This window comes from Dama dama, chromosome 9, assembly GCF_033118175.1.
Source record: "Dama dama isolate Ldn47 chromosome 9, ASM3311817v1, whole genome shotgun sequence".
In the NCBI taxonomy this organism is placed as follows: Eukaryota; Metazoa; Chordata; class Mammalia; order Artiodactyla; family Cervidae; genus Dama; species Dama dama.
Genome location: NC_083689.1, coordinates 42,152,907 through 42,175,932, shown reverse-complemented (window position 1 = coordinate 42,175,932; position 23,026 = coordinate 42,152,907). Strand labels below are relative to the sequence as shown.

General features: G+C 36.7%; 1 protein-coding gene and 1 non-coding gene across 5 annotated transcripts; one reads left to right on the top strand and one right to left on the bottom strand.

Annotated features, from left to right (window-relative positions):
- The first annotated feature begins 330 nt into the window (after positions 1-330).
- CLK4 (CDC like kinase 4) lies at positions 331-21,825 on the top strand. 4 transcript variants are annotated; one of them, XM_061151086.1, is made up of 14 exons: positions 3,521-3,659; positions 4,461-4,527; positions 7,388-7,446; positions 8,525-8,747; positions 9,838-9,928; positions 10,343-10,409; positions 13,803-13,919; positions 14,010-14,176; positions 14,373-14,467; positions 14,708-14,837; positions 17,608-17,690; positions 20,583-20,662; positions 21,387-21,477; positions 21,566-21,825. In XM_061151086.1, the coding sequence occupies exons 3-14, from the start codon at positions 7,394-7,396 to the stop codon at positions 21,704-21,706; spliced, it is 1,338 nt and encodes a 445-aa protein (XP_061007069.1). In that variant the 5' UTR covers positions 3,521-3,659; positions 4,461-4,527; positions 7,388-7,393; the 3' UTR covers positions 21,707-21,825. The 4 variants fall into 4 exon arrangements, with proteins under 4 accessions (XP_061007067.1, XP_061007069.1, XP_061007068.1 ...); XM_061151084.1 differs by lacking the exons at positions 4,461-4,527; positions 7,388-7,446 and adding an exon at positions 331-461 and having other exon boundaries at positions 3,499-3,659; XM_061151085.1 differs by lacking the exon at positions 4,461-4,527 and having other exon boundaries at positions 3,522-3,659.
- On the bottom strand, positions 4,839-4,910 carry TRNAA-UGC (transfer RNA alanine (anticodon UGC)). Its single transcript has one exon. It is a non-coding gene; the product is annotated as a tRNA-Ala (tRNA).
- Positions 21,826-23,026: the final 1,201 nt, after the last annotated feature.

Here is a 23,026-nt window from a genome sequence, read left to right as displayed (position 1 = left end):
GCGGCCCACTCGGGCAGAAGAGCAGGAAACGGAGCCTTCGGTGGCTCTGCTGAGAGGTGCTGCATTCAGAATAACTCCTCCCATAGCTGCAGACAGGCGCCACAAGCTTAGGGCGTTTCCTCCCAGTTTGACCCAGGTGCTCCCAGAACGAAAACAATCTAGGGCGCAGCCTCAACCAAAGCAGGTCTCGGGGCGGGGACTGCTTGGCCCGGACAACTGCGAGGTGGAGGGCGGGGCCAGCCCTGACGACATGTGGAACCCGCCCCTTCGGGGTGGGGCGGGAGCGCGCGAGCTCTGTCACGCAGGCGCGTTCGCCTGGTGTGGGCGGTGCTAGAGGCTGCGGGGGGTTGTAGGGAGACGGCGCTGCCGCCATTTTGTGGGGTGTTTGTCGCAGCTACTGGAGAGAGAAGACGGCGGTTTGCCGACAGTTCTCGGCCAAAGGGCCTTTTGCTTTTGCGAAGGTAAGGCTTCGGGCAGTGTGTTCTGGGCTGGGCGGCTTCCCAGTTTTGTAAGTCTCGAAGCCAGGTGTGGGAAAAACGACGGGATTCGGGGCCTCGGCGACCGGGGTGGGTTTGGGACACAGCTGTGCTTGTGACATTTAAAACCTAAAGTTGCCCAGGCGTCATAGTAGATTTAAAATATAAGGGATAAAAGGCCTCGGCTCTGCCGCTAGCTTTTTTCAGAGAACCCAGGCCTCTCGCATCATGGCTACTTAGGCCGTGCTTCGTCCGCCGGTCAGAGTGAGGACCTGTCTGGAACCCTTCTAGAACCGCCTGGAGCAAGTGTACTCCTAGGTCAAGCCTTCCCCAGGATGCCTGGCCTCAGCTGTTTGTAGCATTCGGGGATTTTCCGGGGTCAAATCTCTTGAGTGCGCCAAAGGCCCTGGCCAGGTGCCCTGGCGGATAGGCTGGGTCTGTGGACTGGGCGTCCGAGGAACTGCGAGTCCAGGTGGTGGGATTTAGCTCGTGCTTATGAGGTTTAAATATGGAGAGACTCATCCTTGGTGCAAACTGTTTTTAAAGTGGAGCGTGTCATTATTGGAGCAGATCTGCATTTCTGATGCTTTTGAATCACACTGTCCTTGATTACTGAAGCAACCGTGGTATGCTTATCCTGTCCTTAGGAAACAACACTCCAGACTGACCGGGTCAGTCTCCTGGTCTCATTTTGTAGATATCTTTGCTGGTGCTCCATACATAAGCCTTCAGGCTTCTTGTTATCAGGTACAGCCCTCTTGGAGCCATCTAATCATAACTTTAATCTTTATAGGTATTTTAAAGCCATATATATAGATATAAAATTGTTGGGTAAAATAGAGTGTTAAAAGGCAGTAGAGAATCAGGTTTCCAAGACGGATATAAGCATATCTGATGTTTTTTGCATTTGGTGTTTTTATTGGAAGCTGTCTGATGATTCTAACATGTAGAATTCTTTATTAATTGTAGAGGTAATGCAATAATTCTAGGGGGTGGGTTTTTTTTTTTGGTGTGTGTGTGTGAATGAACTTAATTTGTGTAACCTGGGTCTGGGATTCTTTTCTTGGCCTCCTGAGAAAATTTTTCTGAACAGTAGTGAAGGAGGGCTTCTTAACAGATGAATTAAAATGAAAGTAGTGAACTTGGCTAGAGAAATTAAAAACTTTGGCTCTCCCAAGACTCCTATTTTAATATTTGCACATTGATAACTGGTTATATAAGAATTGTTTTGTTCACAGGTGAGCTAGTTATGGGTGGCTGACAGTAGAAGGAAAAAAGCTGAAGCAGACATGTTTTGCAAAAACTATGTATTAGTCATAATAATAAGCATCAATCATCAGATGGGATTTTACTTGGTATGATTTAAGAATGCTTAACTAAGCAATTTTAAAGTTACTATGTGATTAAAATACAATTGGGGGGTAATCAAAGGGTCAGAAGAATTCCACTAGAAATACAATTCTTTTTTATGGCTTTTCTGATGGTCATTTTTGCTCCTTAATTTGTACTTTGGTTTATTTCAGTTTCCCATAATCACATGACCTATGAATATGTCATAGGTCATATTCGAATGCTCACTTACCAATTTCCAGTGAGAACCTTGACTAGAGTTTGAGTTTTTGTTTGACTTAACCAGTGCCTTTGTCTTCCTTTTTAAAGCATGCTAAAAGAGAAGCTACATATGAGAAGTATGTTTGATGGGCATAGCGTTAGAATCAGCAAGAGAAGTGAGTTAAAAGATCTGGATATTAGTGACTTCAGGCTCTGATGGCATGTTACTTATATTTTCTTAGGGAATACCTCCCAGGAGATGGCTCATTTCAAAATCTTTTTTAAACCATTTGAAATCATGTAGGTTTTGTTACTTGAATTCATTTCTTGTTACTGAGCCATCTGGTCAAACTGAGGGAGGTTAACTAAGCTGGCTTTGCTCCAGTTTACCTTTTTTTCAGCTCCTTGCTGGGTTGTGAAACTCAACGGCCTTCAACAGATTTTGGACACCTGTTAAAAACGAAGCTGCTTTGTGAAAGAGCTAAGATGTGGAGAGGCAGATAGGGATGACTTGTTAGAACACAGATCCTGAAAAACCTAATGAAGTTTGTAGGTTGCTGTCTGATTTCAGTGTGACCATATTCATCCTTATAGGTTCATTTTCTTAGTCACGCCAGATCTACAACAGATAACATTTAATTTTAAGAAGGCTGCAGGATGATCTGAAAATAAACTTGTGGTTACAGGAAATGAGTTCATAAAATGACTTTTTATTGCTCTTCAGGTTCTCAGTTGAATACTGTGTTCTATTCACACCCTGAGTTCTATTCAAAGCTGAGAGTCATTCTCTCAAGATTTAGAGAATGGAACTCTTGAGTGTTTGAGAAAAAGGATCTTCATTAGTGGTTCTTTACCTTTAAAACAAAGTTATCTCCTATGTTAGTATCCCTAAGTATTTCTCTGACTGCAGTTATTTGTGTTACAATGTTTTGCTAAAGGTGCGTGATACATGGTGATACTTGTTTTAAACTAGCTCACCTTTAAAGTTAACATCAATAACTTAGTTTGATAATAGCAGTAATTTAAAGGGTTAGTAGTAATTTACCATAGGAAAAAGGTAAGCTTCCCAGATGGCGCAGTGGTAAAGAATCCGCCTGCCAAGACAGGAGACACGAGAAATACTCCAAGCCTGAATCCTGACTCTTTATTTTTAAAATAGCAGTTGGAGAATGTTAGTTGAAGACAAGCACCAAACTGAGAATTTATCCAGAAGAATTGAAAAAGAAAGTATTAAGGTCTCACAGTGTTATCATTTAGTACCAGGATCTGTGTGCCACTTAGAACCGATCATCTGACATACCAGTGGGATAGTGCCCCCATGCCTTGGGAAACATTATCTGCAAACATTTTAGAACCTCTACGACCCAATGTCGTGGGTGTTTTTGTATTTAATCAATATTAATGTAAAGTACTGTATTTACTAAACAAGCCATCTATGATTCCACAACTCACTTTTCATTTCCATTAACAGATGCGGCATTCCAAAAGAACTCACTGCCCTGATTGGGATAGCAGAGAAAGCTGGGGACATGAAAGCTACAATGGAAGTCACAAACGGAAGAGGAGATCCCACAGCAGTACGCAAGAGAACAGATACTGTAAACCACATCACCAGTTTAAAGAATCTGATTGGTAAATTACTCTTGAACTAGTACCATTTTAACACAAAGAGTTTAAATGATTTGCCATTAGCTTATATAGCTTTCATCTGTCAAATTGTTTTTATAAATCCGTCAACAAATACTCATTCAGAAAACATTTCCTGAGTGCCTGTTATATGCTAGACATTACTGTGAGTAGAACAGCGTTCCTGCCCTCATGTATCCATTTGGGACCTGTGGGAGATAGTTGACCGAGTCTTGCTGCCAGTAAGGTAGTTGTGTGAAACGAGACACCAAAGTGGTGATAGGACACACACGAGTGAAGTGAGTGATTAAAGGACCAGCAGGTGCCTTCAATTTGTATGTGAATTCTAGGCAGATGTGTACATCGGGCACTTATTAGAGCTCCACAAATGAGAGAGAATGAAGGGTGGGGAGAGTTATCCAGATGAGAAAAATAGTGTGCCCTGTGAGAATGTTAACATGCTTTGGGGATTAGTTGCTTATGCTCTATTGAAGATAAGACCAGGGAATATATTTGGGATTTTTCAAAGCTTGGCTGTTTTAAGAACCATTCCTTTGTGTAGGCAGTAGCCAGTAATTTAGGGAAGGGCCGCAATAAAAATTCCAAATGGCATGTGTTCTGTTTTAGTGTATTTTTACCAGTGTAAAATTTGGAGGTAATACATTTCTGTAGAATTGGAGGAATTTTGTAAAGTTCCTAAACAATTAAACAAAGCCTAGGTGAGTAGTTTCTTTCATTTTGTCCTCCATTAATTTCCCTTTCTCATTTGTTTTTGTTGGTTCTATGTTTTCTCCTTGTTTTGTGCAGATGTTCCATTGGGACTGTTTGCCAGATTGCTTTCTAAATTAGCCAGCTGGGGTTACTTTAAAAAACAGTATGTAATTTTTTTCCTTTTCCATGCTAAAACAGACTTGTTCTGCAGAACAGTGAGCTTGTTGGTAATCAGTGCAGATTAATCATTCTTCACATGCTATTGTATGAAGAGAAAAGAGAATCTCTGCCAGGATTTCAATGACCTGAGCTAAATTAATGTCCTATAGAGGATATTTGTATCCTATATTAAAATAAATACAAAATACTCTGTAAGGCATAATGTCATAATACTAATTATTCATAAGTTTATTATGCATTGTATAGGTGAAAAAGAACTCGTATGATTGATGAACAGTTCATTTATGTTATAAAAGGAGATGCCGGGGATCGAACCTGGGGCCTCATACATGCAAAGCATGTGCTCTACCACTGAGCTACATCCCCAGCCCTTTATTATGCATTGTGTAGGTAAAAAAGAACTCTTACGATTGATGAATAGTTCATTTATGTTATAATTAACTGTATAAACATGACTGTCCAATAACCGCTAGACTAAGAGTTTTCTTCTTGGCACCAGAGATGTCTGGTGGTAATTACTCCCTATAATCTGGAGTAGTCTAATAGTCTTCTTAAGATTCAAAACTTTACGAGTGTTTTTTAATAAAAATATTGAAAAAATGAAAAATACAGAAGCGTATAAAGGTAATCTTGGTAGGATGCTAATCTCCCATTATTTGGAAGTAAAATTATTTCTGATTATTTTTAAAAATACCTATGGGTACAAATCTTTGCCTCTGATATTTCTTGGAAATAGATTCTAAGAAGAGGCAGGACAGTTTAGAGTGTGAACTCTTAGAAGATTCTTGCTACATATTCATTTATTTTTCCAGAAAGTTTATATCAAGTTATATTCCCTACAACTTGTTTCTTCATTCTCTCATCAGTCTTGGTTATTTTGAAATGCCAAGAATAGTGTTTTGTTATAATTTGAATTTTTAAATTTCTGTTGAGTTTGTCCTCTGTCATATATTTACTGACCACTTGAACATTACTTTTTTTTAATTGTAGTTCATTTTGAACATTATTTTGGTATTCTTAGCCTTTTTTTCTATAAAAGTATATTTTCCTTACTGATTTATAAGCAGTTTTATTGTATATGAGTTATCGTACCTTTTTTCACGTATATTGTGAAGTGTTTTTATTTTCCTGATTCCTAAGTAGCCTGTGAATTGCCCATTTTCTACAGGCTTGATCGGTTAATTCTGCACAGGAAAACTGATGTAGCTGTGAACACTGACTTTGTATCCTTAAATGTCTTCCTGTAACATAGAGCTGTTGTCGTTTAGTCGCTAAATTGTGTCTGCACTCTTCTGACTGCAGCCCTCCAGGCCCCTCTGTCCATGGTATTTCCCAGGCAGGAATACTGGAGGGGTTGCCATTTCCTTCTCCAGGGGATCTTCCCAACTTGGGGATCAAACCTGTGTCTCCTGCATTGGCAGAGGGATTCTTTATTGCTGAGCCTCCAGGGAAGTCCCTGTAACCTAAGAGTATCAAGCCTTACAGGAGTGATTCTCAAACTGTAGTGTGAATAGGATCACCTTGGAGGTATGTTTAAAATGCATATTACCAGCTTATTCAGTGAGCCTCACCTGAGACCAGAGATCTTCATTTTTAATAATTCAGTATTTCGATATTGTTAATAAACAAACCATCCTCTGAGAAACACTGTTTTAAGCTCTTCAGGCTGGCATGCAAGATTCTGGATGATCTGTTCCCGGCTTATTTGCTTATGCATCCCTATTTGAAAATTGCTCTTGCTGAAATTATTTCCTAAGTAATATGTAGACAAACTCATCTCTGAGCCACTGTGGTGAAAGTGCTCTATAAATATAAGATGGTAATATGCCATTTTCTCCCCTCTCATTTTTTTCTACTTTTTACTTTGTCCAAATTCTGATTTCCCTTTAAGATGCAACTCTTCCCTTTTTCATGAGATTTTCCGTGACCATTTTAAGCATTTTGAGATTTTTTTTTCCCCTCTGTGACCCTAAGCACTCATATACAGGCTTTTGGCATTTCTTGCATTGTTGAGTCATTATTTGTTGGCAGAGATTTTTGCCTCATATATATTTTTTATCTCCCACAGGACCTGTGTGGAAATAAAAAGGAATGAGCATAGCCTCATTAGTCTTGACTATTTTGAAGAACTGTAGTGAAATATTCACTGGGTGATTAGTGAATATTTTTAGAAATGAAATCAATCTATTCATCCTGTTCACTCTGTCCATGTAGCCTTTATAATTCTGTAGATTTTGTTCATGTAATCTCTAAGCTTTGGTTGTTACAGGTTGAAGAAGTCCTCAGCTTTTTAGTTTATTCTCATGGTATTACTTCACCCTGTGTTTGTTATTCTGAAGATTATGGTTATCAGCAGCTCTAATCTCATGCACCAGTCCAGCTAAAGATAATTAGTGTTAGTTTTTTTCTGATAAATTTTAGCCTTTTATGGGAAGGATGCCTTCCAGGATTAAACAGGTGCCCTTCAGAGTATAGTAATGTCTAGTTTGATGTAAATCCCATATGGTTCCAAGTAACTGATAGATCTGAAGTCTTAACCCTAACATCCTGAGTTGTTTCTCCAGTGGCTAGAACTTAAGGCTGACACTGGAGAAAGGGGGAAAGGGGTTTCTGCATCTCCCCAGCCTGGATTTGATGCCAGCCCTGTTGAGTAGGAGTTTTAGAGATGCTTCTCCTTTTACTTCTGCCTAAACCAGCTCCCCTGTGAAAAAGAATGACAGCATATTCTGGGGAAAAGAAACCTATTGGTGAGGGCAATCTAGTCAACATCTGTCACTCCATTGCTTGTTAGGATTATTTTAGCTGATGTGTCTGACTGGGCAGGTGTCCCCTCTCTCCCTCAGTGCTCCATGTGCATCCCTCTTGAAGCTTCACACTCTGTTGAAGAGGACTCTCATCCCAGGTAGAGGGGGGACGGGAAACTGGGCCAATTGAATGTGTGTCTTTTTCTTTCCATCAGATCAAGGCTGCTTAACTGAAATCCATTGACTTCCTGAGGTCCATGGCCTCTGAAATTTCTCACCAAGTTTTGTTTATGCATTTTTGCATTTCTTATGGGACAGGGTCCATATCTTTTATCATATTTTCAAAGGGATCTGTAGATTCAGAAGTTAAGCACTGTGGTACCAGGTGATGCTATTTTCCCTGAATTATTGTTTATTTCTCAAGCAGGAATGACAGGAAATTCGAAATGCACAGGGAAGTAGGGGGTTGGGTAAAACCAAGGCAAGCAATTACAAGATCTTTTTCCCATTTACGAGGAATATATTTTAGATATCTTTGGCACATGAAGCAGCCTTCAAAAACTGTGTTGTCTATATCTCAGAGGATATAGGAAGCTCGAAATAAAGAGGAGAGATGGGATAGGTGAGGTGTAAAATTGGCTCACACAATAGTATTTACAATGTGCTCTTCAACCATAGCAAATTATTTCCCTTCTAGGGATCTCAGTTTAGCCATGTAATATGAAAGAACTGAAATATATTTGATTCCTTTTATCTCTTAATCAGCTTTCTTGAGAGAATTCTCTGTGCCAGAGAAATCTAAAATTCACTTACATTAAGAAAAGAATCCTTTTTTGCCTGTCTCATATTGTGTGTAGTTCTGAAAAAAGGAAGAGAGCTTAGTTACAGACATGTATATCCTAAGACTGATGAATTTCGGAAGAGCAGTTTTGTGAATTTTCTTTGGTCTTAACTTTGACCAGAAGATAAAGGGACTCTTTAAGTAAGCACTGAATATGTTGAATGATTTGACTTCAACTTTATTTCTTGATAGCGGTATATAGTAGTAGAAATACATGAACACATTTACTTGTTGGTTAAAGTAAAATTAATTAGGTTTTATGAATTAAGTATAAATTGATCCATCAGTTTGTACTTTTTTCTTTTATTGAGTTAGCTGTTTAAACCAGCAATACTTTTTAACCATATTATTCTAGAATGAAGAGTGTAATTTTTAATACTTTAATGTGTTTGCAGTCATTATTTAGAAGCAAGGTCCTTGAATGAGAGAGATTATCGGGACCGGAGATATATTGATGAATACAGAAATGACTACTGCGAAAGATATGTTCCTAGACATTATCACAGAGACGTTGAAAGCAGTTATCGAATCCACTGCAGTAAATCTTCAGTCCGAAGCAGGAGAAGCAGTCCTAAAAGGAAGCGTAATAGACACTGTTCAAGTCATCAGTCACATTCGGTATGATTAATTTTGTTTTTATTTTGGGTGGATATTTAACTTGTGTGTAAAAGCTGTTACTGGGCCAATAAGTTTGGAAAAGTTTATAATACTGTATGAATATAATTGTGTTTAAATTACTTGAATCCTTAAAGGAAGTATCAAAATTCTTACAACTAGTCTGTATTTATTGATAGTTAGCTCTCATTTACCTACATTTACTCATTTTCTGTAGACCAGATCATGAGTTTCTTCATACTAATATTAAAAGTATTTTTATGCTTTATAACAATCTTATGAAAAGAAAAGGCACCCATCTTTTCTTTCATCTCAAATTTTTTTTCTAAAAGAAACCTGTTTCCCAATACTTGGAAACAAATGTAGACAGTTGCACTGGTGGATACTTAATCCTGAATATAACACAGTCCCATAGCACAGTGCATCATCCTTGCAACTAGTTACCTTGGAGTTCTGAAAGTGGGTGCCGAATGGGAAATTAATTGTCCAAAAAAGCCCATTCTTTTTTTTTAATTCACATATCTTCACTTGTTTGATAAGTAAATTGAGTTAATTATTTTCCTTCCCTAATTTTCTTCAATAGAACTAGCACTGATTAGATTGAACATTGAAATTAACTAGCCTTTATTTTCCCCTTATATTTTAATTATGTATGTTTAAAAATATGTTAATAAATTTGTTGAACTAATATTGACATTTCAAAACATTTTTCTGACAAACTAGACATCCCAACTCACAGCATATGCTGTTTTATAACGAGATTAATAGATCATGACATTTGCATTCTTTAAATTTCAGACTTCAATTAAGTCAGTATTTTAAAGAGACAATTGTGTTGTTTTTTTTCTATTGCCACTTTAAGTATCTTATCTGAAAATCTGTTCCTTGCCATGTTTTTCTTCTGTAACATAAACTGTGCCCTGTGAATTTCTGGGGACTGAATTTGAAATTGCTCCTGCCAACTGTTCGTGGCCTGGTGCTTATCTGAATGCCTGAATATCTCCCCGCTGAATGAATTGCGTATTCTGCCCTGAATTCACTCTGATATATTGATTGGCTGGACGATCTTGGTGCTGCCCACTTGCCGTTCCAGAAGAGCCACCGAAGGAAAAGATCCAGGAGTATAGAGGATGATGAGGAGGGTCACCTGATCTGTCAAAGTGGAGACGTTCTAAGAGCAAGATGTATAGAATATTTTTCAACACTTTTTAAACTTTGCAGACAGAATAATCTTTTTAAGAATAGTTTGTCAGCGGGGGGCTAAAGAACTCTTCATTGCTTTTTTGTTTTGTTTTTCGTGGGTTTGTTTGTTGTTCTTTTGTATTTCTTCTTTTCTATAGAGTTTAAATATTTCTACTCTAAAGTTCCAAAATAATCAGTGGAATTTGAGATTAGAGCAAGAAAGATAGCTCTGTCTGAATTGTTTTTGTGACAGCTGAAAATAAAATAATTTTGAGTGCTGAAACCTTAGTTATGCTTTGATAGAGATCATTTGAAAATATTCCACACTTAAGCATTCATTGTTTGAATAACTGATAATTTGTACTCAGGTACTTATACTTCTTTCTCCCCCCCCCCCCCCCCCCCCCCCACTTTAGATGAAATCGTGGACACTTTGGGTGAAGGGGCCTTTGGCAAAGTTGTAGAATGCATTGATCATGGCATGTAAGTTTGTTGTTTTTTCTTTTTGGAATATTCTAATATTTTTGGTGGGGAAGGATCATAATTTGGATGAAATTGAGTTTAACTGGTAGCTATGTGTTTCCTGGGAGGTGTAAGTATTCAAAATTTCTTTAACTGTGTATGATTTATTTACCATGAATGTGAATTTTGATCAGGAATGTTGAAAATTTTTATCAGATGGAGTCGATTGAAATTAAAGTGTGTTCCAGTGAAGAGTTTCTCAACGTAGGCCCTTAGCTTTCTAAAAAAGATACGGAGTGCTTTACCCTACTTCTGAATTGCAGAAACAATAAACTTTCATGGCTAATCTTGGTTCAAAAACCTTTATTTCCAAAAGATATTTGCACGTTACAGTCAGCTTCTTAAACTATGAAGAAATTACTTAAAGCCTACAGAATAAAGTTCAGATTGAGTTATACTAACCTTTTTGTTACTTGATCCTCTCTGCTTCACTTTTCATGTTTTGCTCTAGAATCTCTATTCTGTGGTTGCAAGTTTTTTTGTAAGTGAAACTCTTAAAACTATTAAAAAGTGCACATTTTTAAATTGACATCTAACTTTGTCATCATAAAATAGTTGAGGGTATAATTTCCAGCTTATTGTAAGGGTTGATTTTTTTTTTTTTTTTTTCTTTTTTTTAGTAAACATGTATCCTTATGTTTAGGGGAATGTAAGTGCAATAGCTTCATACTTCCTGTCATCCTCGAACAAACTTTTCTTGGCTACTTAGAAATGCTTTTTCCTTGAACTTATTTTTACTCCACTTTTCATAAAGAACATTTTCCTAAATGTCTTGTTTTATTACCCTTTTCTCTCTACCACAAAAATGTGAACATAAAGTAACATTTTAAGATATTTTGAAATACTTTGACTTAGTGAAAGTGTTAGTCACTCAGTTGTGTCCGACTGTTTGTGACCCAATGGAGTGTAACCCACCAGGCTCCTCTGTCCCTGGAATTCTCCAGGTCAGGAATACTGGAGTGGGTAGCCTTTCTCTTCTCCAGAGGATCTTCCCAGGGATTGAACCCAAGTCTCCTGCATTGCAGACCAATTCTTTACCATCTAAGCCATCGGGGAAACCCCACTTTGACTTATCAAAGTTGCTAAAATAGTCCAAAGAATTCCCATGTATTCTTCACCCAGATTGCACAAATGTTAACATTTTTTAGTATTTTTTATTCTCTATATTTTCATATTATATGTATTTTCAAATTTTGTCTACTAATTTGCAGGTTAGATTCAGATTTCACTAGTTGTCCCATTAAAATTTTCTTAAAATATCTTGAGATTCCAAGACTTAAGTATTTGAGACATTCCAATTAATAGTATTCAATTTGATCAAGTACACAAAGATCTGTTACAAATTTTGATACTAGACCTAAAATGGGTTTCATAAGGTGTCTCAGTGGTAAAGAATCTGCCTGCAATACAGGAGACCTGGGTTTGATCCTTGGGAGGGGAAGATCTCCTGGAGGAGGAAATGGCAACCCACTCCAGTATTCTTGCCTGGAAAATCCCATGGACAGAGGAGCCTGGCAGGCTATAGTCCATGGGGTTGCAAAGAGTCAGACACAGCTAAGCACTCACCATGCATGGTTACTATAGTAGCATTAGCTAACACTGTTACCCATCTTTCATTTTTATAGCTATTAGCCCTTAGAAAACTTGGCTGTACAATTAAACAGATGAGACAAGAAGTTTTGTCACAGCAGTTTTATAGTAATTCTTTTTTTTAATTCATTTATTTTTAACTTAAGGATAATTGCATTACAATGTTGTGTCGGTTTCTTCCATACATCATCATGGATCAGCCATAAGTATACATAATGTCTTCTCCCTCTTGAACTTCCCTCCCCATCCCACCCTCCTAGGTTGTCACAGAGATCCCGCTCTGAGTTCCCTGGGTCACACAGCAAATTCCCACTGGCTCTCTGTTTTACATATGGTAGTGTATATGTTTCCATGCTACATACAGTCATTGTTTCAAGCCTTGAGATATATGCCATGCATCATAGATTTTATGGTCATCAAAATAATTTTTGAATGATTTACCAGCCTATAACTTTATCGCGGCCTTTTTAAGCGAATTGGAAAGATTTGCTATCCAGCAACTCGAAAAATTTGTTTGCCTCAAAGGTTTTTTTTTTTTGGACAGCCTAGGGCACATACCTTGCTATATTAATTTTCACATCCATGAGGTTTTCTTTTCTAACATGAAAAGGCTATAGTGAAGAAAACAGGTTTGAATGCTTGCTTGTCTTCAAGAAGCTCAGCTTTATTTAGGAAAGAGGACAAAAGGAAGTTTCATATTTGGAAACCTTTTTCCTCAAAATCATTCAGAGCTGTATCTTTTGGTGGGGTGAGTGGGCCTCCTCACGAGGCTTGCAAGATCTCAGTTCATCATCAGGAATCATACCTGAATCCACGGCAGTAAAAGCCTGTCTCTTAACCACTTGACCACCACTTCCCTCTAGACTTTGTAGGAAGTATCCCTTGGTGGCTCACTTGGTAAAGAATCTGCCTGCAGTGTAGGAGACTGCAGTGCAGACCTGGTTCAGTCCCTCGGTCAGGAAGATCCCCTGCAGGAGGGCATGGCAACCCATTCCAGTATTCTTGCCTGGAGAATCCCGTGAACAGAGGAGCTTGATGGGCTCTGGTCCGTAGGGTCACAAAGAGTTGGACACGACTGAAGCAACCTAGCACACGCATGCACATGGAAGCCCCAGTCTAAAGCACACTGCCCTGGATTGTAGCTGTTCCTACCTGGTGGCACCCGTGAATGAACTAAACGTGTTTTCGGCTTCATGGCTTAACGATGGTGTCGCCTCTGCTGGGATTTTCTCCCAAGTCTAATGGATAGACAGTTGTCTCTCAGGGCTCAGTTGTGTGTCTCCTCTTTTCTGAAGATGTCTCAACCCCCCTAACTCCAGTCACTAGGTTCTTTGTTCTGTCTACTCCACATCAAGCACTTGTAACCTTTAGGATATGTTGTTTGTGTCTGTCTTTTCCATTAAACTGAGATACATAGGACAAGCCCTTTTTAATCACTAATATCTGTGCACCACCTGTCACAGTCAGTCTATCTTAGTGAATGACCAAATGCTTTCAGCAGTAGAATACTCTATTCAAGGTTTATATTTTTATCTTTCTTCTCCAAAAGGGGAAAAAAATCTCAGCAACTTTAAACTTTTGGAAACAAATATTAGCATTCACAGGTATTAAGAGAATCATCACTCCACGTAAAGTGAATTTTGTTAAAAAATGTTTTGAAAAAATATTAATATAGAGCTGGTATAATATGCCCTGTAAGATTATTTTAGGACTCATGTCTTCAACCACCTCCTCTACATTTATCATTTTCATTTTATTTTTAAGGGATGGCATACATGTAGCAGTGAAAATTGTAAAAAACGTGGGACGATATCGTGAAGCAGCTCGTTCAGAAATCCAAGTGTTAGAGCATTTAAATAGTACTGATCCCAATAGTGTCTTGTAAGTATAAACTTGGAACTGTGGTCATCATGTTACATAAAATAATCAGAGTTCTACAAACTGAATCATTTTTATTTTGATCTGTTTTAGCCGATGTGTCCAGATGCTAGAATGGTTTGATCATCATGGTCATGTTTGTATTGTGTTTGAACTCTTGGGACTTAGTACCTATGATTTCATTAAGGAAAATAGCTTTCTGCCATTTCAAATTGACCACATCAGGCAAATGGCGTATCAGATCTGCCAGTCAATAAATTGTAAGTACACTTTGTTAAATTTTTAAATACCAATAAAAGTTTTTATTATATAAGTAACATCAAAGCATTGTCACTAAAACAGCACGTATTACAAGTAAAGATGAAACCACTTTTGGTTCCTACGTCTATCACCAATCCTCCCAGTATAGATTAAATTTGTCAGTGAAACTAATAATGTCTTTTTGTTCTTTTGTAGTTTTGCATCATAATAAATTAACCCATACAGATCTGAAGCCTGAAAATATTTTATTTGTGAAGTCTGACTATGTAGTCAAATATAATTCTAAAATGGTAAGTTACTTGTTTTAATTTTGGTAGTTATCTTTAAAATTAATTTAGCTTGATATGATGCTTGGATGAGAAATTTTACCTCTAAGACTTATTATATCCTGGTGTTTAACCCAAAAAGGGTAATCCTTTGCCTTTCTCATGGGGTTATATTGAAAATCAAAAAGGCAGTTCTTTGGCAAGCCTTTTGAATAGTGCTGTAAAGTATTTTATATATTGATCTTTGTGTTAACTGTTTTCTAGAAACGTGATGAACGCACACTGAAAAACACAGATATCAAAGTTGTTGACTTTGGAAGTGCAACATACGATGATGAACATCATAGTACTTTGGTATCTACACGCCATTACAGAGCTCCAGAGGTCATTTTGGGTCAGTAGACACCAGACTTCCTAATACTTGAATTGAAAAAGATATTTTTGTTCTCTGTAGCTTCTATTGTGGGGGGCCAGGTAGCGGGTGGATAGCTGCGATTTTCTTAGCAGTGTACAGAAAATGTTTTCTGTTTCCATAAAAGCTGTCTGGTCATTGCTATAATTATTTTTCCTGAGTGAGAATAATATGATACCATCTGTAAGGGTATTCCAAGTGGTCGTTATTTTTGAACAAGTCAGTCTTACGTGATCATAAGAGAACAAGTTCTGTTGGCTTAATTACATCGTAGTGTCTTTTTTGAACTGATGTGAACACCTATTTTTGTCTCATCACTAAAGCTTGGTGCTGATGAAAATGCTGAAGATCTAGTGGGCAGACATTTGTATGCAGGGTGGATGATAAGAGGGAGCTTAGGGAAAGAGCATCTTGTGCCTCAAAATTTAGAAGTTAGCCACCAGGTCATGTTGATAGAGCAGGGAAGTCAAAGACAGCTTTGAGGGGCTTGGAGACAGTGGGAAAATTCAGATCGGGTGATACTGGGAGACATAATAGTTAAATGGAATAACTATAATACTTGGCTGAATGTAAGTTTCAACTGAGGTTGGATAGTAAAAACATTTTCATGGAATCAGTCTTTTCCACTTTTTACGATTTTGTCCAAGAAGACTGGTAGTTCAGAATAGGAGTATGAAATCAAACTAATGATGTTTATCTAGAGTAGAGGATTGCTAAAAGGGTAAGGAAATTAAGAATGTTCTATAGTACTAGCCAGTAGAACTTTCCATGATGATAGAAGTGTTATATCCGCACTGTCCAATATGGTAGCCATTAGTAGCCATAAGTAGACTACTGTGTACTTAGAGTGTGGCCAATTAATTTAAATTTTAGATTTAAATAGCCACATGTAGTTAGTGGCTACTACATAGGACAGTGCGGGTTTAGAGCATGTCTTCAAATTGAGGTTGATGTTACTAGGATTTCTGCCTAGTGTGGTCTGAAAGAATCTGCTTCTGTTGCAGTAGTTTAGAAAGTATGTTTATGGTTGAGGACTGAAGGCTGCAATGAAGGTAAGAGAAAAGAGTGTGGAAAGAGATGTGGATGGAGAGGTATTTTGAGAGCTTAAAAAGAGTAAACTTGCTGGAACTTCCCCAGTGGTCCAGTGGTTAAGATTCTGCTCTTCTACCGCAATGGGTGTAGGAAACTAAGATCTTGCGTGCTGTGTAGTGCAGTCCAAAAAATTAAAAGAGATAACTTGCTGTGTTTTATCAATTTTAAGAAGTAGATTTTCTCCCACATTTTAACATGTGGGAGAACATAAAACAATGGCACTTTTTTCTTTGTTATTGGTATGTAAAACGGCAGTGTATCTTACACTCAGTTACTGGCCTTTTCCTAGGTTGGGTAAGATATAGTGATTCTTGGTATTAATACAGTCCCATGGGTTGCCAGGCTGGAAATAGTTGATATAAATCCGAAACCGGGGTTCTTGGTCTTTAGGAGAAGAAATGAAGAGATGGGAAGATTAGAAGCATTCATTATGTGTTTGTGTGAAGTGTTACTCCTGAAGATAAAGGCAGAATTAGGTTGAAGAGGAAGATTTAAGAGGAAGACAGTTGATCTTACGTCTTGGGTGTTGGTAATAAACAGAAGTTGGGAAATTCCAGTAAAACTGAATGATGTGAAATTCCAAAGAGTGTTGGAGCCAACCCATAACAGAATGAGATGATGTACAGTGGTATGCTACAGAAGGTTACAGTCATTTGCGAGAAAGCTGGACTGGGAGAAAGGAGTGGTTGGAAAAGAAAACTTTCATCTTAGGTTGAAGCTCTTAATCATTTGCAAATTTTTTATGTGTTACTGTAAGTAGAAACAGGCTCCATCTTCCATTTGTTCAAATGATACGCCCTGTGAGGGTTAACAAAAATGACTAAATCATAAGTTCCTTGCATATATCGTTTCTTCCTTTGTCTTTAAATTCAGTGATATTACTGGAAGAAATTGAAATGTCTTTTAAAGTAGGTTTTCTTTGTACATTGTTGCATTAAATACTTTGAAAGATTAAAACATCTGTGTGGTTTCCTCTTTTCTAATTATAGACTTAAGGCTAGGTGTCTTTTTCTTTTTTGAATAATATTACTATTGAGAGTTCTGAAGGAGAAAGTATAATATAGATCATGTATAAACAGTCTGAAAGTACATATATAAATAGCTCTGTGTGAACTTTTAAATGTGTAATTCTGCTTATAGGTGCTTAGAATATCTGTAATATCTATTATATCTGTATCTATTATAAATATCTTACAATTCCTACATAATTTATGTGGTACAATATTTCTTTTAATGGAAACAAGAAACTCAGATATCAAGCTGACAATTGATAGGGGGTTAGTAATTATATTCTGAGGATAATTATTGATCTATATTTGTGTTAATAAAATGTAAAATTTCATAGAACAGCCATGAACTGGATATAACAGAGTTCCTCTTTGCACAAGCAATTAAAAAGACTATGAAACATTTGCTAGTCCCTCTTGTTTTACATAGAAAGCCTCTTCCCCTAGGTTAAGATACTGTAATTTGATATGAGGATATGGAGGACTCAAAGGATACTGAATAATGTTTGATATAAAACTAAAAACATAAGCTGTGGATTTACTATCATTCTTCTAAATAGGCTATATAAAGAGAGCACCCACATAGTAAAGGATTTAGTGTATTGACAGTTAAATTGTTGCATAATAAAATGTTTGGTTTTGTTTTTAAATAGCTTTAGGTTGGTCTCAGCCTTGTGATGTTTGGAGCATAGGTTGCATTCTTATTGAATATTACCTTGGTTTCACAGTCTTTCAGGTATGTATTTACTAAATGTTATTTACTAATTTTTTGCTTTATGTATATATGTATGTATTTTTGGCTGCACTGGGTCTTCATTGCTATGCACAGGCTTTCTCTGGTTATGGTGAGCAGGGGTTCCTCTAGTTGCACTGCACTATAATGAGCTTTAAATGTTACAGGCCTGTTGAAGTTTTGGTTTCTCTTTTGAAAAGTTGCCATTGTGTGTCATTATTTTTAAGATTAAAATTTGCATATGCAAAATAGTCATCCTTTGAAACCATAATGGAATGAAATACTATTCTCAGTGAATGGTCATAATTCATTCTGCGTATGATTGAAGATTTTAAACATATGGTTCGTATTGAATATGAAAAACATGGTTCATGTGAATGTGATCCATTTTTGTGTGTGTGTGACATGCTTTCATGAATTTATATTAGTGTAACTATGGTCAGTTTTCATTCAGTTCTGGTTATGTTGCACTTGTTTTTTAAAGGAATTCAGAAACAGTATGTTGTATTAAGCATCTGTGACACTTTAGGCACATTTCTAAGCACTACGTGTACAAAAATAAAAAGACAATATCGCTGTCCTCAAGGAAGTCATACACAAGATAGATAATGCGAGAACTGTTAAGAGTATAATGTGATATTTGTTAAAGTGGAACAGTGTAAAAAGTGTGGTGGAAACCCAGAAACAGTGAACAGTTAAGTTGCCTTAGAGAAGGCATCACTGAGGAGTAGAGAGTTTAATCCATGCCATAAGGAGGAGTAGAAGTTTGTCATAAAGTTAGAGTGTGTGTGTGATGGCCATATCAGGAAGAAGAAATTGTGTTCATAAATGCAGTGGGCATACAGGAAGGTACTCTAGTTGAAGAAGAATGAATAGTGCTATCAAGTGTTTTGGATAAGTAGAAAAATAGTGTCAGTAGGCAAGTACTGACACTTGTAGTGTACTTGTTTGCCATTTGTTTTATCCTACAAGTTGGTTCAGTCCCTCAGTCATGTCCGACTCTGCGACCCCATGGACTGCAGCATGCCAGACTTCCCTGCCTTCCTGAAGCTTATTCAAATCCATGTGTATTGAGTCGGTGATAGAATTCAACCATCTCATCCTTTATTGTCCCCTTCTGCCTCCAGTCTTTCCCAGTATCAGGGTCTTTTCCAGTGAGTCAGTTCTTCACTGATCCTACAAGTCACTGGTTTCCAGATACAGACTGGTCTAAAATGAAAATGATTTTGTAGAGTTGCCATTCTGGCTTTCAAGTAGAAATTATCCCTCCTTGTTTTTTGTTGTTTGGTTTTTTGTGGTTTTTTTGGAATTACAATGTCCCTTTTATGAGATGATAATAGTTATTTATTTTTTAAAAAATAAAAGTCCTCACTTGGCAAAGTAAAAGGGTGAAAATGTTATTTAGGTCTCCACATTTTTTCCTCATAATTTTACTTAATGTCTGATAGCTCAAACTCTTGAAAGCTTCAAGTGGTGTAACCATTGAAGAACTTGAAATAGGGTTGTAATATGATCAAAGTATGTTCTGGGCAGGGTGAGGGCTGTTAGGGAATTCCTGGCTAATTCTGTCAAGGTTGATTTGAGGTTATGACAGTGCAGGATGAGGAGGAAGCTGTGATGAATTAAGTCATTTAGGTGGCTGTTGCAGAATACATGTGTTTACTACTGTGGGGCACCTCATGCCCGATCTGTAGCGATCTTGTTAAAAGTACTCTAGATAAGTTTGATATCTAGAAAGTAGCTATTGCATCACTCTTAGGAGGTGGTATCTGATTTTGTGGTAGTAAGCTGTAGGGTCAAGGAAGAAGTTGAGCACAGTGCCTGCTTTCTTCATTCTTACACAAAAAATTTTTCAACTGGTTTTATGATTATAAATCACTGGAATCTTAAGCATGGATTATTAACTTTGGTTTGAGATTCGGTTTATATTTGGATATCACCCTCCAAAATGTCTTCAGCTAAGGTGCTTTGTGAAGATATGGAGCTTGTATTATTTATTCCTGTCATGAATTAAGAATATCATTTTGAAAGCAGTGTGCTAGGCACAGTAGTTAATGGGTTTAAAAAGCATTGCTCACAGACTGCTCTCCAGAGCAGAGGTTGGCAAACTGTATCCTGCCTGATGCCTGTTTTAAACAGTGAAAAAGAATATGTGATAAAGACCATTTTGTGACCATCCAAGCCTAAAATACTTGCTTTCTGGTCCTTTATAGAAAAATTGCCAGCCTCTGCTCAAGGAATGTATGATTTCAGCTGTCAGTTTAACAGTTTATTCTACTTTAGCAAAAACTCTTACTATGTAATTTAAAAATAAAACATTTTCACTTGGGTTCATAGCTCAAGTTTGCTCATTTATGAACTACATATTGAGCTAGTATCTTAACCTCTCTGAAAGTCATGTTCCAACATACTTAGCTCTGGGTTGTAAGAATTACTGGGATGGTATTTTTTTATCTAGGATTAGGAAGTGTTACAGGGTCACTATCCACTCAGTAAATGGAGGTTAGTTAAGCAACTGATAAAATGGGACAGATTTTTGGTAATATTCCCCACGCATCTTAAACACTGCAATAAATATAAATAAGGAAAAACTGTTCAGTTTTACATTAAACAAATTATTCAAACTTTGTAAGTCAACTCTACGTCAATAAAATACATTTTAAAAACCTGTTCAGCATCTGCTATACAGCCCTTACTGATCCAATTCAGAAAGACTTCAATTTTACTGGGCTTGCATTAAATAACAGCTCATTCAGTTACAGCCCTCTGAAGTGGAGTGTAATTTAAGTTGTATAATTGTCTAACCTGGTCCTTTTCTGGAAGCACTGTTGTGTTTCCCTTTATTGCGTGTAGAGAAATGGAAAGTGCTAAGTTTCTTTTTCCTGCTTTTTTTAGACTCATGATAGTAAAGAGCACCTGGCAATGATGGAACGAATATTAGGACCCATACCAACACACATGATTCAGAAAACAAGGTATGTTTTTTAAGATTAAAGCCCTTGGGTACGTACAATGGCCTTATTCAAACTTCAGAAAATCCATCTTTGTTTATTATTGCTTATTCCAAAAACTTGTAGATTGTGGGTTTTTTTTCATGAAGTTTTTTGAAAAGTAATGCAGTGTTTACTTTGTGATCTAGTTAATAAAATGGTGTTTTTATACTCAGGCTAAACTTTTCATAAATGTTTTCCTAGGTCAATACAAAAATAATACATAGCATAGTAAAAAGACCTTGATTTTGGAGTCATGTCAGTCTTAAGTTTGAATTCCACACTTTTGCTAACTAATCTAGCTGTATGTCTTTGGACAAGATACTATATAAGAGGTTTCAAAACACAGCTTTACCACAAGTCACCCATGGAATTGTTGAAGATGTGCAGCCTCATTCCAGATCTAATGACATTAGAATTTACACAAATGGTTATAAGAACCTGTTTTTAAAGCTGGCATTGTTATATGTGTGGTTATTTGGGGACAACTTAGGTGGGATACTAAAACCTTATAGGGTACAAGATTAAGAAAGATACCATTCAAGATATCTGATAAATAATTTTTGTTGAGATTTTTAGAAATTGTGTGCTTAAGTATATATTGAGAGCTGCTTATGGTTCAAGTTTCTGTCTGTTACCCCTGTTCTCTGGTGAGGACAGGGTAAGCATGTGAATCTTGTAAACTAACTGAGACTTCTCTTTCCTATAGAAAACGCAAGTATTTTCATCATAATCAGCTAGATTGGGATGAACATAGTTCTGCTGGTAGATATGTTAGGAGACGCTGTAAACCATTGAAGGTAAGAAAAAAAAGAATTAAGTTTTTTTTTTTTTTAACTTTTAACTATTTTTTAATGTCCTTCTTTAACATCATTTTTTTCTCCTCAGGAATTTATGCTTTGTCATGATGAAGAACATGAGAAACTGTTTGACCTAGTTCGAAGAATGTTAGAATATGATCCAGTGAAAAGAATTACTTTGGATGAAGCATTGCAGCATCCTTTCTTTGACTTATTAAAAAAGAAATGAAATGGAAATCAGTGGTCTTACTATACTTCTCTAGAAGAGATTACTTAAGACTGTGTCAGTCAACTCAACATTCTAATATTTTTGTAAACATTAAATTATTTTGTACATTTAAGTGTAAATACTGTATGTTTTGTATCAATAGCATAATTACCTTATTAAGCAAACATGGTCTTGATAATGAAATATAAAAGCTAAAATTAATTTTCCTTTTTTGAGATTAATTACCATTTTTAAAAACCTTTGGAATACCCTTTGTGTCCAGTGATAATTGTGATTGATCTTGTGTCTTGTACATGAAAGTTGACTCTTTGAAGTGATTTTTTTTTTTTTCTGAGTAAAAGGAACTCTTGACTACTTCATTCTTAAATGACTATACCTCACACTTTTAATTTTTTTTCTGTAGTTATTGAACAGGTAATAAGTATTATTAACTCTAGATAGGCAGGCATTAGAAACCAGATCCCATAGGAAATGTTTGCTGTTGAAATTTCATTAGATTTTAAGTACTGTGTTCTGTTTCCTTGGGTGATGTCAGTGGTGGTAAGTAGCATGGAAAGATATCAATTTGTGCATCGTGATAGGTTAAGGAAAGCACAACACACTTCATTTAAGATTAAATGGGAAGTTAGCCTGAAAAGCCCTATTTTCCAATGGCTATTTATATCACAAACAGAGAAATAGACGTTCTGATTACTGAGGTTTTCAATGCCAAATCTTCAGGTGTTGAAATTGTCTAGTATCTATTTCCTTATCATATGAAGTATAAATACTTAAACCTCAGCCTATGAGACTTTAAGGTTATTATTAAGCAGCTTATATTTATGTTAATCTTCATTGGAAAAAAGATGATTTGAATGGAAAACACTTGGATAAGAAAACTGCAGTTTTCAGACCCTCATTGGCTAATATGACCTTTTTGTTTGCCTAGAAGTATTTTTCCTTATTATTACCTATTTCACACTAAAAACTATATGGTAAATGTTAGTTTTTTTTAAAAAAAGCTGTTGATCAGTCTGCAAGGCAAAAATATTTTTTGTTGTAGAATTCATGATCGATTATCTGGATACAGGTTTTTTGTTAAAGGTATCCCCATTTCTGAAGTGCATTACCAAAGATTTGCGTTTTATCGCTTTTGAACATCAAATGCATGTAAGTTTTAGTATGACAAATAGTGAAACCAAGGTGGGTTTCTGTATGGAATCCACTAGCAGCATTTGCACATACAGTAGAGATAAGTTCCTGAAGTTGGCTAGAAATTTTAAAGCGCTGAAATAAATTTGCAAAGCATCACTGCATAAGTTATGTTAAGTCCTCTGATGC